Source organism: Rhinatrema bivittatum, chromosome 15 (assembly GCF_901001135.1).
Source record: "Rhinatrema bivittatum chromosome 15, aRhiBiv1.1, whole genome shotgun sequence".
Lineage (NCBI taxonomy): Eukaryota > Metazoa > Chordata > Amphibia > Gymnophiona > Rhinatrematidae > Rhinatrema > Rhinatrema bivittatum.
The window spans coordinates 5,288,057-5,301,721 of NC_042629.1; the positions used below are offsets into that span (position 1 = coordinate 5,288,057).

The window sequence follows — 13,665 nt, forward strand, 5'->3', positions numbered from 1 at the left end:
ATATATGTATAATTCTTTTTGAAAAATGCCAAGGCTACAAACTACACAGAGTAACTTGTACTTTTTTTTTTTGTACTAGAACTTTGCTTGAAAAGTATGCATGTAGGTTTAAAAATGCATTCTATGCATCTACTTTTCCTCCCCAGACCTAAATATGCCCCTGGGCTAAAAGCACAGAACAGTGTCTGTTTATGCAGATAAAATGGTTTTGACAAGCAAAGATCACTTTGAAAATAGGTATTCCCATTAGCATAATACTCTGACAGCTGAGGAGATGCATCTTGCCTAGTATATAAGTAACAGAAAAAAATAAAACAGGATACCAAAAAGCTGCACCTAAATTACAACTTTCCACTCCAGTCCTTTCACGAGCATAAGCTGCTGGGGGTGGGGGGAGAGAGTGTTATTTGCTGTTCGTATATTTATTCAAAATATGCAGTAAACTAAATTAGCACAAGGTGCACAATGCTGATATAAAAGTGAAAACGGGCTACTTCCAACCTGCAGAATTAGCAGCAGAGCTCTGTACATCACATTGTGCAGTTCTCCAAAGAAAAGAATCTCTCTGGGCAGGAGAACTGTGGCGCACGCTATTACAAATAATAAAGCACTGGGTCGTTTCACAGGAGCTAGGGTGGCACTTTTTAGATTCTCATCATCTAAGCTTCAAGGCCTAGCTGATTAGCACTACGAAATAACCACTTTTTATTACAGCTATTTTTCCAGAAAGGTTTAGCTGGTGCTGTGCGCATCCCCTCGGCTGAGGGCTGGCAGAAGTGAAGTAGGCAGCAGTTTCAAGGCTTCTGAGCGGTTTCACTAAACATTTCAACATGACATCCCGAAACAACCTCCCAACAGCAGCCACAATGTGCGTGTGAGAGAGAGGTCTTCAGAAACCTGCGTCTGCACCCGGAGCCCACCTTCTGCTCTCCCCCCGCGCACAGCGGCCTCACCTTTGACCCCGTTCTCCGGGCTCGCGGTCGAACGAAGCGCCAGCAGCCGCCGTGACACGGAAAGAAAACAGAGTTGGGCCGTGGCCCGCAGCGCCGGAAGCCACGCCCCTTCCGGACCCGCACTTCCGGTTCTCTGCATGCAGGGTGGCTGTGCGCGCCAGAAAAATGCGGGAAGACACAGCAACACATTTTTCTTGCTTTCTTCCCATTGCTGAATATACTTACGCTTCTTGCTCTATTAATGTGATTAATACAAAAATATCTTGAGTATAATAAAATGTCACAGGGTGAGGAAAAGGAACTACATTTTCCAGCTGAGCCATGTGACCCTTCCTGCGCATGCGCAATCCTGTGGCAGAAGCACGAGCTGTTCCAAAGACGTCACAACCCTTCTGGACCGGAAATCTGCGGCACTGGCTCGGGATGGGATTTCCGGGCGTGCATTAGGTCATCCAGCCGCTGTTTCTCTCTCAGCAGGGGAGATTCCAAGGTGAGTGAGTGATAGGAAAGAGGACGGCGGTTGGTGATGATGGCTCAGCCCTTGAGATTTAGGCAGGAAACTGGAGCTTGTCCTGGTTATTTGACATTAGCGCTTTCCTTGCTAGTGCATGTAGGGAGGGCCGCCTGTTGGGATCCATGCCCTTGTTTCTTGGGTGTATAGAAGTTAAGGGATGCTGGAATGCTCTTTTGCCCGAGCATGGTTTGTTGCTCTGCCCGGATTGCTGATGAGGCTCTGAACAGTGCCGGTTAAGCTTCCTTCACACTGCTGCCCTTGTTGGGGAATTGCTTGAATATGCTATTATCTTCTTTCTCCACGCCTTAGCCTCTGTAGGTCTGGCTGCGCATGCATTTGCACTCGTATCCTCTCTCAACAAATGAGTGCTATTACTGATATACAGAGATGCTGCTCACAACACCATTTTATAATTGTGGTTTTAGTTGCTTATGTTTTTTCTAATATAATTTGAAGGGAAATCCGTCCTAGTTTCGGTTGCATCTGATTTAAGCTCCTGATTCTCTCAGTAGTGAAAGTCAGCAACAAATCTAAGGCAATAAACCCTCCTTTGTGATTAGACGAATTGTTTATGTAACAAAAGGATCCTTCAGAATATTTTTGCAATATTGACATTGCCTTGAGCCAGTTCCAAAATTAATAAAGACAATTTATTGTAGCGGTACGCTAATAGGGTATCCCTGCCAGGGTCCAGGACATGGGCTTAAAACTTCATCTAGTATCTCAAGAAGCCATTACTTCTGTTAATCTCGAACTTCCTTGGTGGCTCCAGGGGGTCACTGTAATAATTGTTCCCTGTACGTACCGGATCAGTCCAGACTCCTGGGTTTTGCCTTGGCACCAGCAGATGGAGACAGAGCAAAACTTGTCAGGCTCTGCATAAATCAACACCACAATAACTGAAATTATGCTAGTCACACCACCAAATCATCCCATTACACCTCCCCCCCCCCCCCCCCCCCCATCTCCCCAACCCTCCTCTTTACAGCTCTCCCAACAAGCCAGAGACTTAGGGGTAAACCTCGACAATCACTTTAATCTTAAGAAGTTCATCAGCAATACCCTACGAGATGGTTTCTTCAAACTCCAAACCCTCAAAAAATTGAAACCTCTACTACACCCCCCCTGACTTCTGCACTGTACTTCAAGCAACGATCCTTTCCAAACTTGGTTACTGTAACTCCCTTCTCCTGGGATTACCTAAAAAGTCATTCAACCCTTACAAATTCTCCAAAACACCACCGCTCGAATTCTAACCAATACACGCAGAAACGAGCACATAACACCTGTACTCATGAACCTTCACTGGCTCCCCATCACTTCACGCATTCAGTCAAATCCCTTTCTCTCATTCATAAAGCCCTTTACAATCCCGAAATGCACTGGCTTAATGGCTCCCTTAAATTCCACCAAGCCAAGAGACCCTCAAGACACCAATACCATGCAAACCCTTTCGCACAAAACCACTTAATCGCCATCAAAGACAAACTAAACCAGCTAAAACTATGTCTCGATATGAATAAAACCGAATGCATCCTCAGAGGTAAACACAACCCAGGGTCGACAACTTCCTCACACTTCCTACAAATCGACAACACTTGCATCCAACTCAAAAACACAACAAAAGACCTCGGAATCTGGATTGACAATGAACTCAACTTAAAGAACATCGCAGCGAAAACGAAAGAAGGCTTTCAGAAACTCCACATCCTGAAACACCTAAAACCACCATCATGATTTCCGAACCGTGCTGCAATCCCTCATCTTTAACAGCCTCGTGTTTACCAATAACTACTAGTTAAGTTTCTATATTAAGCCTCGTTTCTAATTTTTGTAGTTTTATTCACTGTTTTCTTATAAGTTCTATGTAAGGCCCTTGTTGCTGATTTTTGAAGTTTTACTGTAAACCGATCTGATGTTTCTTTACGAAGTTCGGTATATAAAAGCCACAAATAAATAAATACCAGGGTGCCACCCACAGCCTGCCAGTATTACTCTGTCTCCAGCAGATGGTGCGGGTGCATGGCCTACAGTCTGGGTTTAAAAAATTTGATTGTATTCTGGTTGAGCCATAGTTGGTAGTTAGTTAGATCTTCTCTTCTCAATTAAGTTTCTTTAAAAAAAAAAATAATTAATAGAAAAGACTTCTAGGCGAGGAGAAGGAAGTTTGCCGGTCTGTCCTCCCAGGGGGTTGTCAGGTCCTGAGGGGACCATCCCCCCTGGTTGAGTAGACTGCTGAGGTTAAGGGTCGAGGACCCTGCTTACCTTTCAGCCCAGCCGGGGTGATACCGGAGAGCCCGGCTCACTCACCCCAACCGGGCCGCTTCAGAACTCTGCGAGGGACAAGTTTCCGTCAAGGCCGGAGGCTGTAGGGGGCAGCCCAGAGCGAAGTGTCCATTGCGGGTGCTCCCCCCCCCCCCCGGACGATACGGATTCTTCCCCTGATTCTACAGATCATGAAGCTCTGGACGAGCCTTCACCACCCCCGAGGGGGGTAGAGGGAGAGGGCACATCGCCTCGGGGCATCCCAGCAGGGCCAGGCTGCGGAGGGTGACGATCCGAGGGTAATCCGTCTGTTCCGCAGGGACGAGCTGGCGCCTCTCATCCCAGCCATATTGAGTTAGCTGGGGATTTCGGCGCCTCCTGAGGAGTCTCGTTTGGGCTCCATGGATCCACTGTTGTTGGGTCTGAGTGCCTCTTCCCCCCCCCCCCCCCCCCCCCCCCCCACAACCTTTCCATTTCATTTCTCGGCTATGGACCTCCTCTTCCGGGAATGGGATACCCCGGAGTTGGGCCTGAAGGTCACTAAGGCTATGGATAAGCTTTATCCCTTGCCCGAGGAGGTGCTGGAGATCCGTCGGGTGCCAAAAGTGGACGCTGCGGTGTCAGCGGTAACAAAGAGGACTACTATCCCAGTCACAGGGACCACGGCGCTGAAAGATCTTCAGGATCGGAAATTGGAGCTACAGCTTAAGAAGATTTTCGAAATGTCCGCCCTGGGGGCTCGAGCCGCGATTTGCAGTAACTTTGCGTTACGGGCTGGTCTCCGTTGGGTGCAACAGCTCCTCACTAACGAGGGGCATTCGGAGGATGAAGCCAAACAGGCGGGACGCCTCGAGGCAGTTGTGGCCTATAGTGTGGACGCCCTATATGATCTCCTAAGGATGTTGGCTCGCTCCATGGTTTCGGCGGTCTCGGCCAGGCGCCTGTTGTGGTTGCGCAACTGGGCCGTGGACGGGGCCTCCAAATTGCGATTGGGCTCATTGCCATTTAATGGCAAGCTCCTGTTCGGAAAGGAATTGGATGACATGATCCAGTTGCTGGGCGACAACAAAGGATACCGACTTCCGGAGGACAGGTTGCGGTCCAGGGGATCCTTTTCGACCAGGCCCAGGTTTCGAGGGAATTGGAAGCCTCGTCCCGCTCGCCCTAGTACCACTCCCTCCTCTTTTCGTTCGGGGGGGGGGGGGGGGGAGTAGACAGCAGTATCAGTCCTTTCGCGGTAGGCGTTTTGGTAGACCCACTGCCGCTTCTTCGACCCCCGTGGTAAGTCAGCACAATGATGTCCAGCCGGTCCATCCCTCCGTTCCGAAGGTAGGAGGCAGGCTGTCTCTCTCTTTTACGAGGAATGGACCACAATTACGACAGACCAATGAGTGCTATCTGTGATAAATCACAGTTACGAGTTAAGATTTTTTTCGCCCACCCATTCCGAGATTTTTTTCCCTCCCCGTGCGGTCAGGCAGACAAGCAGTGGGCAGTCCGTCAGACATTGGTCCAGCTGTTGGAGCTGGGGGCTATCGTCCCAGTGCCCGCCTCGGAGCAACGAAGAGGACATTACTCCATATACTTCGTCGTTCCAAAGAAAGACAGATCCTTTCGGCCCATCCTAGATCTAAAAAGCGTCAACAAATGTCTGCGGATTCCTCGTTTTCGTATGGAGACGCTGCGGTCCGTGATTGCGTCCGTGCGACCAGGGGAGTTTTTGGTGTCTCTGGACCTCACGGAGGCATACTCGCACATTGGAATCCGGAAGGAGCATCAGAAACATCTCCGCTTCTATGCCCTGGGACAGCATTACCAGTTTCAAGCGTTGCCGTTCGGTCTCTCGACAGCGCCCAGAACTTTCACCAAGATAATGGTGGTGGTAGTAGCGCAGTTGAGTCGGGAGGGGTTGTTAGTCCATCCGTACCTGGACGATTGGTTGATCCGGGCAAAATATGAGTCGCTTTGTCGGTCAGCGATCCAACGGGTTCTACAGTTATTACACTCGCTCGGCTGGGTAGTCAGTATGGCCAAGAGTCACCTCAGCCCCTCCCAGTCTGGAGTTTTTGGGAGCGTTATTTGACACGCGGCAGGGGAAAGTTTTTCTCTCCGTCGAGCGCAGTCTCAAATTGCAAAGCCAGGTCAGGGCCTTACTGCAGATGATGCCATCGACGGTTTGGGACTACCTACAGTTGATAGATTCCATGGCCTCGACGTTGGAACTGGTACCCTGGTCTTTTGCGCATATGCGACCCTTGCAGGCGGCGTTGCTCTCCCGCTGGAGCCCAGTATCAGCAATTTCGTCTCCCATTACCCTTGACGGCACTGGCCCGCTCCAGCCTGGGCTGGTGGTTATGAGCGGACAATCTCCTTCGGGGGGTCTCACTCGTGGACGGTGGTGACCACGGACGGGAGCCTCTCCGGTTGGGGGGCGGTATGCCTGCGAAAGTCCGTTCAGGGGAGATGGTCCATGACAAGAGTCTTGCTGGTCGATCAATCGCTTAGAAACCCGGGCAGTGCGTCTGGCACTACAGGCCTTCCTCCCCCTGGTTCAGGGAAAGTTAGTCTGGATACTCTCAGACAATGCGACCACAGTGGCCTATATCAATCGTCAGGGAGGGACCCGGAGTCGCCCAGTGGCGTTAGAGGCTCGACTGCTCATTCAGTGGGCGGAACGGCATCTTCTCAACATCGCTGCATCGCACATAGCGGGCGTAGACAACATTCACGCGGACTTCTTGAGTCGGCATCATCTCTATCCCGGGGAGTGGGAGCTTGCGAGCAGGACGTTCCAACTAATCTGTGACAGGTGGGGCGACATTTCAAAATGCCAAGGCCCCACGCTTCTTTGCCCGTCGAAGGGAGCGGGGGACGGAGGGGGTGGATGCCTTGGCTCTTCCCTGGCCGACATCTGTCCTGCTGTACGTCTTTCCTCCCTGGCCCCTAATAGGCAAGGTGCTTCGCTGAATAGAGAATCATCCCTCGGAGGTAATTCTGGTGGCCCTTGAGTGGCCACGTTGTCCGTGGTTTGCGGACCTCGTCAATCTGGTGCTGGAGGAACCTCTGCGTCTCCCGGCATTCCCGAATCTTCTCCATCAGGGACCAGTCTGTTTCGATCAGGTAGATCGCTTCTGTCTAGCGGCTTGGCGTTTGAGAGGTGCCGTTTAAAAGACAGGGGTTATTCGTCGCCGTGGTTTCCACCCTTCTTAGATCGCGTAAGTCATCGACTTCGTTGTCATATGTACGAGTGTGGAAGGTTTTTGAATCGTGGTGTGTGTCACGCGCAATTCGGGCCACGCAGGAGTCTGTTTCTAATATTTTAGCCTTTCTACAGGACGGCTTGGCCAAAGGTCTGTCCTGTAGTTCATTATGGGTACAGGTGGCCGCTCTCAGTTGCTTACGTGGATTGGTAGAAGGAGGGGCATTGGCATCACACCCTGATGTTGCCCGGTTTCTGAAGGGGGTGAAGCATCTACGTCCCCCCAGACTTGCCCCGTGTCCATCCTGGAATCTAAACTTGGTGCTCAAGGCTTTGTGCGCCCCACCGTTCGAGCCACTGAAGACAGCGACATTGAAGGATCTTATGCTGAAGGTAGTGTTTTTTGTTGCAATCTCGTCAGCTAGATGGGTTTCGGAGCTTCAGGCGTTGTCCTGCTGAGAACCTTTTTTGCGGATTTCTGAGTCCGGAGTTAGCATTCGTACGGTTCCCTCCTTTCTTCCAAAAGTGGTTTCTGCTTTTCATTTAAACCAGTCGGTGGAGCTTCCATCGTTTTCTGACCTTGACAGGTCGGATCCCCGTTACAAGGAACTGAAGAAGTTGGATGTGCGTAGGGCTCTTTTACGCTATTTGGAGGTGACTAATGCTTTTCGTCTGTCGGACCATCTTTTCGTCATCTGGAAGGGTCCCAAAAAGGGAAATATGGCTTCGAAAGCCACTATTTCGCGGTGGTTGAAGGAGGCCATTAATTCTGCATACATGCTAGGTGGTCGGCTTTTGCCTTTGGGACTGAAAGTGCACTCAACTCGTGCCCAGGCGGCCTCCTGGGCAGAGTGTCATCAGATTTCCACCCAGGAGATCTGCAGGGCTGCGACTTGGAAATCGTTGCATACGTTTGCCCATCATTATTGTCTGGATGTGCAGGATCCTAGAGAGGTCAGTTTCGGAGCGGGCCTCTCCAGGTCCCATCCCAAGTAGTTAAGCTCTGGTACATCCCAGGAGTCTGGACTGATCCGGTATGTTCAGGAAAAAGAAAATTAGGTCTTACCTCTGTTAATTTTCGTTCCTGTAGTACCAAGGATCAGTCCAGAGTCCCGCCACTTCTGCATTAAGTTCGGAGAGTCCACTGTTCCTAAGGCTGCTCTGGAGTTTTTTGAGCTGGAATATTCCTTTACACGAGTTTGCGGGTCCAGTTTTTTTGTTGGGGTTAGTGACCCGAGAGTTCCCCGGTTTTTCTTCCTGTATATAGTTAGTTTGCAGTGGGAGTTATTCTGCTTTGACATTCTGTAATACTGGCAGGCTGTGGGTGGCACCCTGGTATTTATGCAGAACCTGACAAGTTTTGCTCTTGTCTCCATCTGCTGGTGCGGAGGCAAAACCCAGGAGTCTGGACCGATCCTTGGTACTACAGGAACGAAATTTAACAGAGGTAAGACCTAATTTTCTTATAGATATGGAAGATATTGTAACAAGGAGAAATAATATTTAATTCCTATCTTTCTTCTAGATAGTCCGTTTTCTCCCTACACCCATCCTGATTTTAGGGTAGGATAACTTTATCTCTTAAACTTTAGCTGGGGTACAGTTAGTAGAGAGCAACTGGAGCCATTTCAGCGGGTAAATACTGAATTAATAATACTGACTTTAGAAATACTCTTACGAACACTGCAGAAACCTTATGCTTTGTAATTTGCTGTGGTTGTTTGTAGCAAAAAGTCATGATGATTCTTCAGCGCCTGTTCCGGTTATCCTCTGTCTTACATTCTACTATCTCCATCCATTTGCGAAAAAACATTGGACTCTCTGCCATTGTGTTTAACAAGACCAAGGAACTAGATCCTGTTCAGAAGCTCTTTGTAGACAAGATCCAAGAATACAACACCAAGAGCCAGTAAGTGATCGGGTATATTTAGAATCTGAAGCATGGGAAGAATTGTATATAAAGCGGAAAGCAAGATACTGTTTATGATGACTTAAGGCAAGGTTTGTATCTTGTGCTCTTTTGCTTTTCCTGGGCCCTGCCAGCCTTTCTGTGAACTTACTGTATTACATTGATAACTGTATGCATATCCTTGATTTGAATGCTTGCAAATATTAAATAATGGAAATTAACATAAGTCGGCATTATGAAATTTAAAATGTAATAAGGTTTAGCTGAAATATGAAAAAAGAGGCACAATCCATTATTTGGTACCTTAGATCCTGCTAGGAATTTAATCAGCTCAAATTCCTATTAACTTTTCATGTATGAAGCTGTTGAAACACCTGAGGCTACTTATACCTTATTCTCATATTTATACAGCTCTTGCATTCCACCTGACAATTAGGAGTCAAAGTTAAATGCGCAGTAAGGGAAATTACAGAAAGGCTGGTTGGGTTTTTTATATTACAAAAGCGGCACATACCAAGAATAAGAAGAATCCCATACCATTTCACAAGCAGATATTGCTAGCAAAGAAGAAAGAAATCCCTTTATCCCCAGTGCCTACAGTAAGTATAAGTGGTCTGTTTACAAAATATTTACAGAAGTCTGGGTAAAATATGTAAGTATTTCAGAAGATTAAAGATTTTTTTAGTATTTCCTTTAAATACTCTTATGATTTAAAATGAGAATTTCCTAGCGTGTAGCCAAATGGACTCAGGACCAATGGGTTATGTTCCCCTGCCAGCAGATGGAGATGGAGTCAGATTTCAAAGCTGACATCACTCTGCATACACCCCTGCAGTGTTGCGCGCGCCCCGTTCGCGTCCAGCCTGTCATAGGCCTGCTCACCTCTCTGGCTCTTCTGCAGGTCCCGGGTTGGCCTCCCCAGCGGCAGCCGCGAGCTCCTCCAGACCTCAGCGTCCCGTGGTGGCGGTCGCCGGGCCTTCCACTGCGCACCGGGCCTCACACCGGAATTCGGCGTCTTCTGTGGCGTTGGCCACGCCCCTACGCACGCGCGGACCATCCGGCCTCTTGTAGGGCCAGGGGCGGGTCCTAGCTCCATGGCGCACCTTGATTGAAGGAACTACTTAAGGAAGTCGCTGCCTGCGCTTCTTTGCCTTGGCAATCAGGTTGGCATTGTATTGTGTGCTAGATTGTCACTGCGTACTAAGCCTTGTTCCAGTCTTGTTCCAGGATCCTACTGTTCCAGCCTTGTTTCTGCATACTACTGTTCCAGCATCCCTCTGTTCCTGCGTCTGTTCGTCCGTCTCCCAGGTAGTACTCTGGACTGTTTCTCTGGTACTGACCTCAGCCTGTTCCTTGACCTCTCTGTCTGCTGCCTGCCTTGTGACCTCGTCTGACCTCCGGAACCTGACCTCTGCTTCGTTGACTACTCCTCTGACTGACTCCCGGATTCTGACCTCTGCCTGATTGACCACGCCTCCTGATTCTGGCTCTGTCCCTTGCCTTGTCATCACCTACGCTGTTCTGGTCCTCCTTGCTCCATCAGACTTACAGCCTCGAGTCCGACCCCGCTCCCTTGCTGTCTGTGAGCATACCTGTCTACTACCTCTCCAGGAGACCCCGCGAGGCCCACCTAACTCCAAGCGGCCCGGGTCCCTACGGGCTCCACCCCGGGGTACCGCGGGCTTCCAGTGGTGAAGCTCATCCTAGCCTATGTCTCCTCCAATGCTCTGTCCCCTAGGGGCAGGTGCTTCCTGGTCCCTACCAGGGAGCCATTCTCGACTGCTCCACGACAAGGGTCCACCCCCAAGCGCAACAGGTTGCCAAGGCCATGGACTTGGTGGAGTCTCCCGCCTCCAGGGTTCTACCGGGTTTGGCCGCCACAGTCAAAGAACATCACCAAGCTTTGGAAGCGCTAGCCTCTTCAGTGGAAGAGCTTCGTTCCCAGCTGCGAATACAGTTCTGGCCAATCCGGTGGGCCTATTGGCCTCTATGCTACCCACAGCATCGCTGTCACTCCTCGCACCTCTTCAATACAATGGGGACCCACGCTCCTGCCGTGGCTTCCTCAATCAGTGCTTCATGCAATTTGCACTGCAACCCTCCTTGTTCCTGAAGGAAACCACTAAAGTGACCTTCATCCTTTCCCGCCTGGAAGGGAAGGCTCTTGCATGGGCCTCTCCCCTATGGGAACGTTCTGATTCCATTCTTTCCAAGTTATCCAAGTTTGTTGCTCTCTTCAAGCAGACCTTGGAGACCCAGGCCACCAGGCTGTAGCCAGCCATAGTCTATTCCATCTCCGTCAAGGGTCGCGGACCCTCTCTGAGTATACGATGGAGTTCAGGACCCTGGCCACTGAGCTCGGGTGGCAAGAAGATTGTCTGCAAGCCATCCTCCTAGATGAACTCTCCAGTGCTCTCAAAGATGAACTCTCCGTCCGTGAGACTCCTACGTCTCTAGAGTACCTGATTTCCCTCACCGGGAAGATTGACCATAGTCTCCGGAAAAGGCACCTAGAAGTAAAGGCCTCCCGCTCTCCTACACCGCATCCCACACGTGTTCTAAGCCCTCCAGCCACCGCCCTCTTCCGTGGGGGAACCTATGGAGGTGAACCGTGGGCGACTGTCTCCGATCAAACATCTCCGTCGGAGGAAGTAGGTCTTTGCCTTTAATGTGGCACTTCCGGACATACTCAGCAGTTCTGTCCGGTCCGTCCGGAAAACTCAAAGCCTGAGCCCGGCTGGGGTCCCGAGTTTAGGCGCTACTGTCACTGACCCCGAACTCCTGCTTCCCGTCTCTCTGGGCATCGAGGCCCACTCCTTCGCCAACCACTGCTCTTGTCGATACCGGAGCAAGTGGCAGCTTCATCATGAATGACATCGTCAAGCTTCTGAACATTCCTCTTTAGCCATTAGAAGTTAGTCTCCACATCGCCTCCATTCAAGGAGAACCTCTTCCAGGGTTCATCACCCATCGAACAGTGGCTGTCCATCTTACCTTGGCCACTCTCCACGAGGAGCAGATGTCCTTCTATGTGTTAAAATGTTCTACACATCCAGTTATCCTGGGGCTGCCCTGGCTCCAGAGCCACGAACCCCAGTTCGATTGGCAGTCCCTGCAGTTGGTGCAGTGGGGCTCCAAATGCCAGAAGACATGTCTACGTCAAGTATCTCCAGTTGTCCCTGTTCTGAAGTCTACCACTCTATCTGGGTTGCCTATTCAGTATGTTGACTTCGAAGATGTCTTCTCAAAGCAGAAGGCGGATACCTTGCCTCCATTACGCAAGTTCAATTGTCCCATAGAACTTCTGCCAGGCACAACTCCTCCCAAGAGCAGAACCTATCCACTGTCTCATCCAGAAACCCTAGCCATGTCTGAGTATATCAGAGAGAACCTAGAAAAAGGGTTCATTCGTCCCTCTGATTCTCCTGCTGGCACAGGATTTTTCTTCGTTAAGAAAAAGGATGGCAGGTTACGCCCTTGTATGGACTACAGATGGCTCAACGCCATAACCTGCAAAGACCGATACCCCCTGCCCCTGTTTGACCGCCTTCAGGGGGCACGAATCTTCACCAAGTTGGATCTGAGGGGTGCGTACAAACTGGTATGCATCCGACCTGAAGATATCTGGAAAACCGCATTCAACACAAGGGATGGTCACTATACCGTGATGCCCTTTGGGCTATGCAGCGCCCCAGCGGTCTTTCAACGTCTCATGAACGAAATACTCCGAGACCTCTTGTACTCTTTCGTAGTCTTATATCTTGATGACATCCTGATCTTTTCTAAAGACCTTGAATCCCATCGAGATCATGTTTGGATTGTCCTCCAACGCTTAAGAGAAAACCATCTTTATGCCAAGTTAGAAAAGTGCCTTTTCGAGCGAAATCACTTACCCTTCCTTCGGTACATCATATCTGATCGAGGTTTCTCCATGGACCCAGATAAAGTCCAGGGGATCCGAGACTGGCCCCAGCCAGTAGGCCTATGGGCTTTACAACGTTTCCTTGGCTTTACCAATTATTACCGGAGCTTCATTGCCAATTATTCTACCCTAGCTGCTCCTCTCACCGCCATGACCAAGAAAGGGGCTAACACTCGTGTGTGGACTCCCAAAGCACAAGCCGCCTTTCAGATGCTCAAAGAAGCATTCTGCTCCGGTCCTTGTCTTCAGCATCCAGACCCAAGACGCCTATTCGTCGTCGAAGTCAACACCTCTGCAATTGGAGCAGGAGCTGTCTTACGCCAGTTTTCTCCCAAGGGTAAATTGATACCTTGCTCATTCTACTCACACAAGTTCTGTCCTACAGAGCAATGTTACACCGTTGGTGACCAAGAATTTCTTGCCTTCAAATTGGCACTCCAAGAGTGGCGCCCCTGGTTGGAAGGGGCGCAACACAAGTTTACTATTTTCACCGACCATAAGAATCTTGAGCATCTTAAAGAAGCTCAACTCTTGAACCCTCGACAAGCCCGATGGGTGCTCTTCTTTGAACAGTTCAACTTCGTTCTATGTTACCGCCCAGCTTCCAAGAACCTCTGTGCTGATGCACTATCCAGATCCTTTGAACCTGAAGATGTCCCTGACGTTCCTAGATACATCATAGACCCTAGAGATGTTACAAAGATATTATTGGTGGCCCAACATGGTGCAAGACTCTCGTAACTATGTAGATTCATATCCCGTCTGCGCCCAACAGAAACTGCCTACCGGATGGCCTTGGGGCCTACTCCAACCACTTCCAGCACCTACCGAGCTATGGTCCAGCATTTCAATGGACTTTATTACAGACCTGCCTCCGTCCCAGAGCAATACCGTAATCTGGGT

The 13,665-nt window shown here is 49.8% G+C and overlaps 2 protein-coding genes across 5 annotated transcripts in view; one reads left to right on the forward strand and one right to left on the reverse strand.

Annotated features, from left to right (window-relative positions):
* The window catches only part of GABPA (GA binding protein transcription factor subunit alpha), a 72,699-nt gene extending 71,522 nt beyond the window's left edge, over window positions 1-1,177 (reverse strand). The window contains exon 1 of one of the 4 annotated variants that reach the window (XM_029579270.1): window positions 954-1,177. In XM_029579270.1, the coding sequence (XP_029435130.1) occupies window positions 954-1,162 (209 nt within the window). In that variant the 5' untranslated portion in view covers window positions 1,163-1,177. Of the gene's footprint in view, window positions 1-501; window positions 893-953 lie in introns of those variants that run through there. The other 3 variants (XM_029579269.1, XM_029579268.1, XM_029579271.1) reach the window with 3 other exon arrangements.
* A 108-nt stretch (window positions 1,178-1,285) lies between these two features.
* Window positions 1,286-13,665, forward strand: part of ATP5PF (ATP synthase peripheral stalk subunit F6) — a 38,197-nt gene continuing 25,817 nt past the window's right edge. Inside the window, exons 1-2 of the mRNA XM_029579272.1 lie at window positions 1,286-1,443; window positions 8,659-8,840. Coding sequence (XP_029435132.1) covers window positions 8,668-8,840 — 173 coding nt within the window. The 5' untranslated portion in view covers window positions 1,286-1,443; window positions 8,659-8,667. The remainder of the gene's footprint in view (window positions 1,444-8,658; window positions 8,841-13,665) is intronic.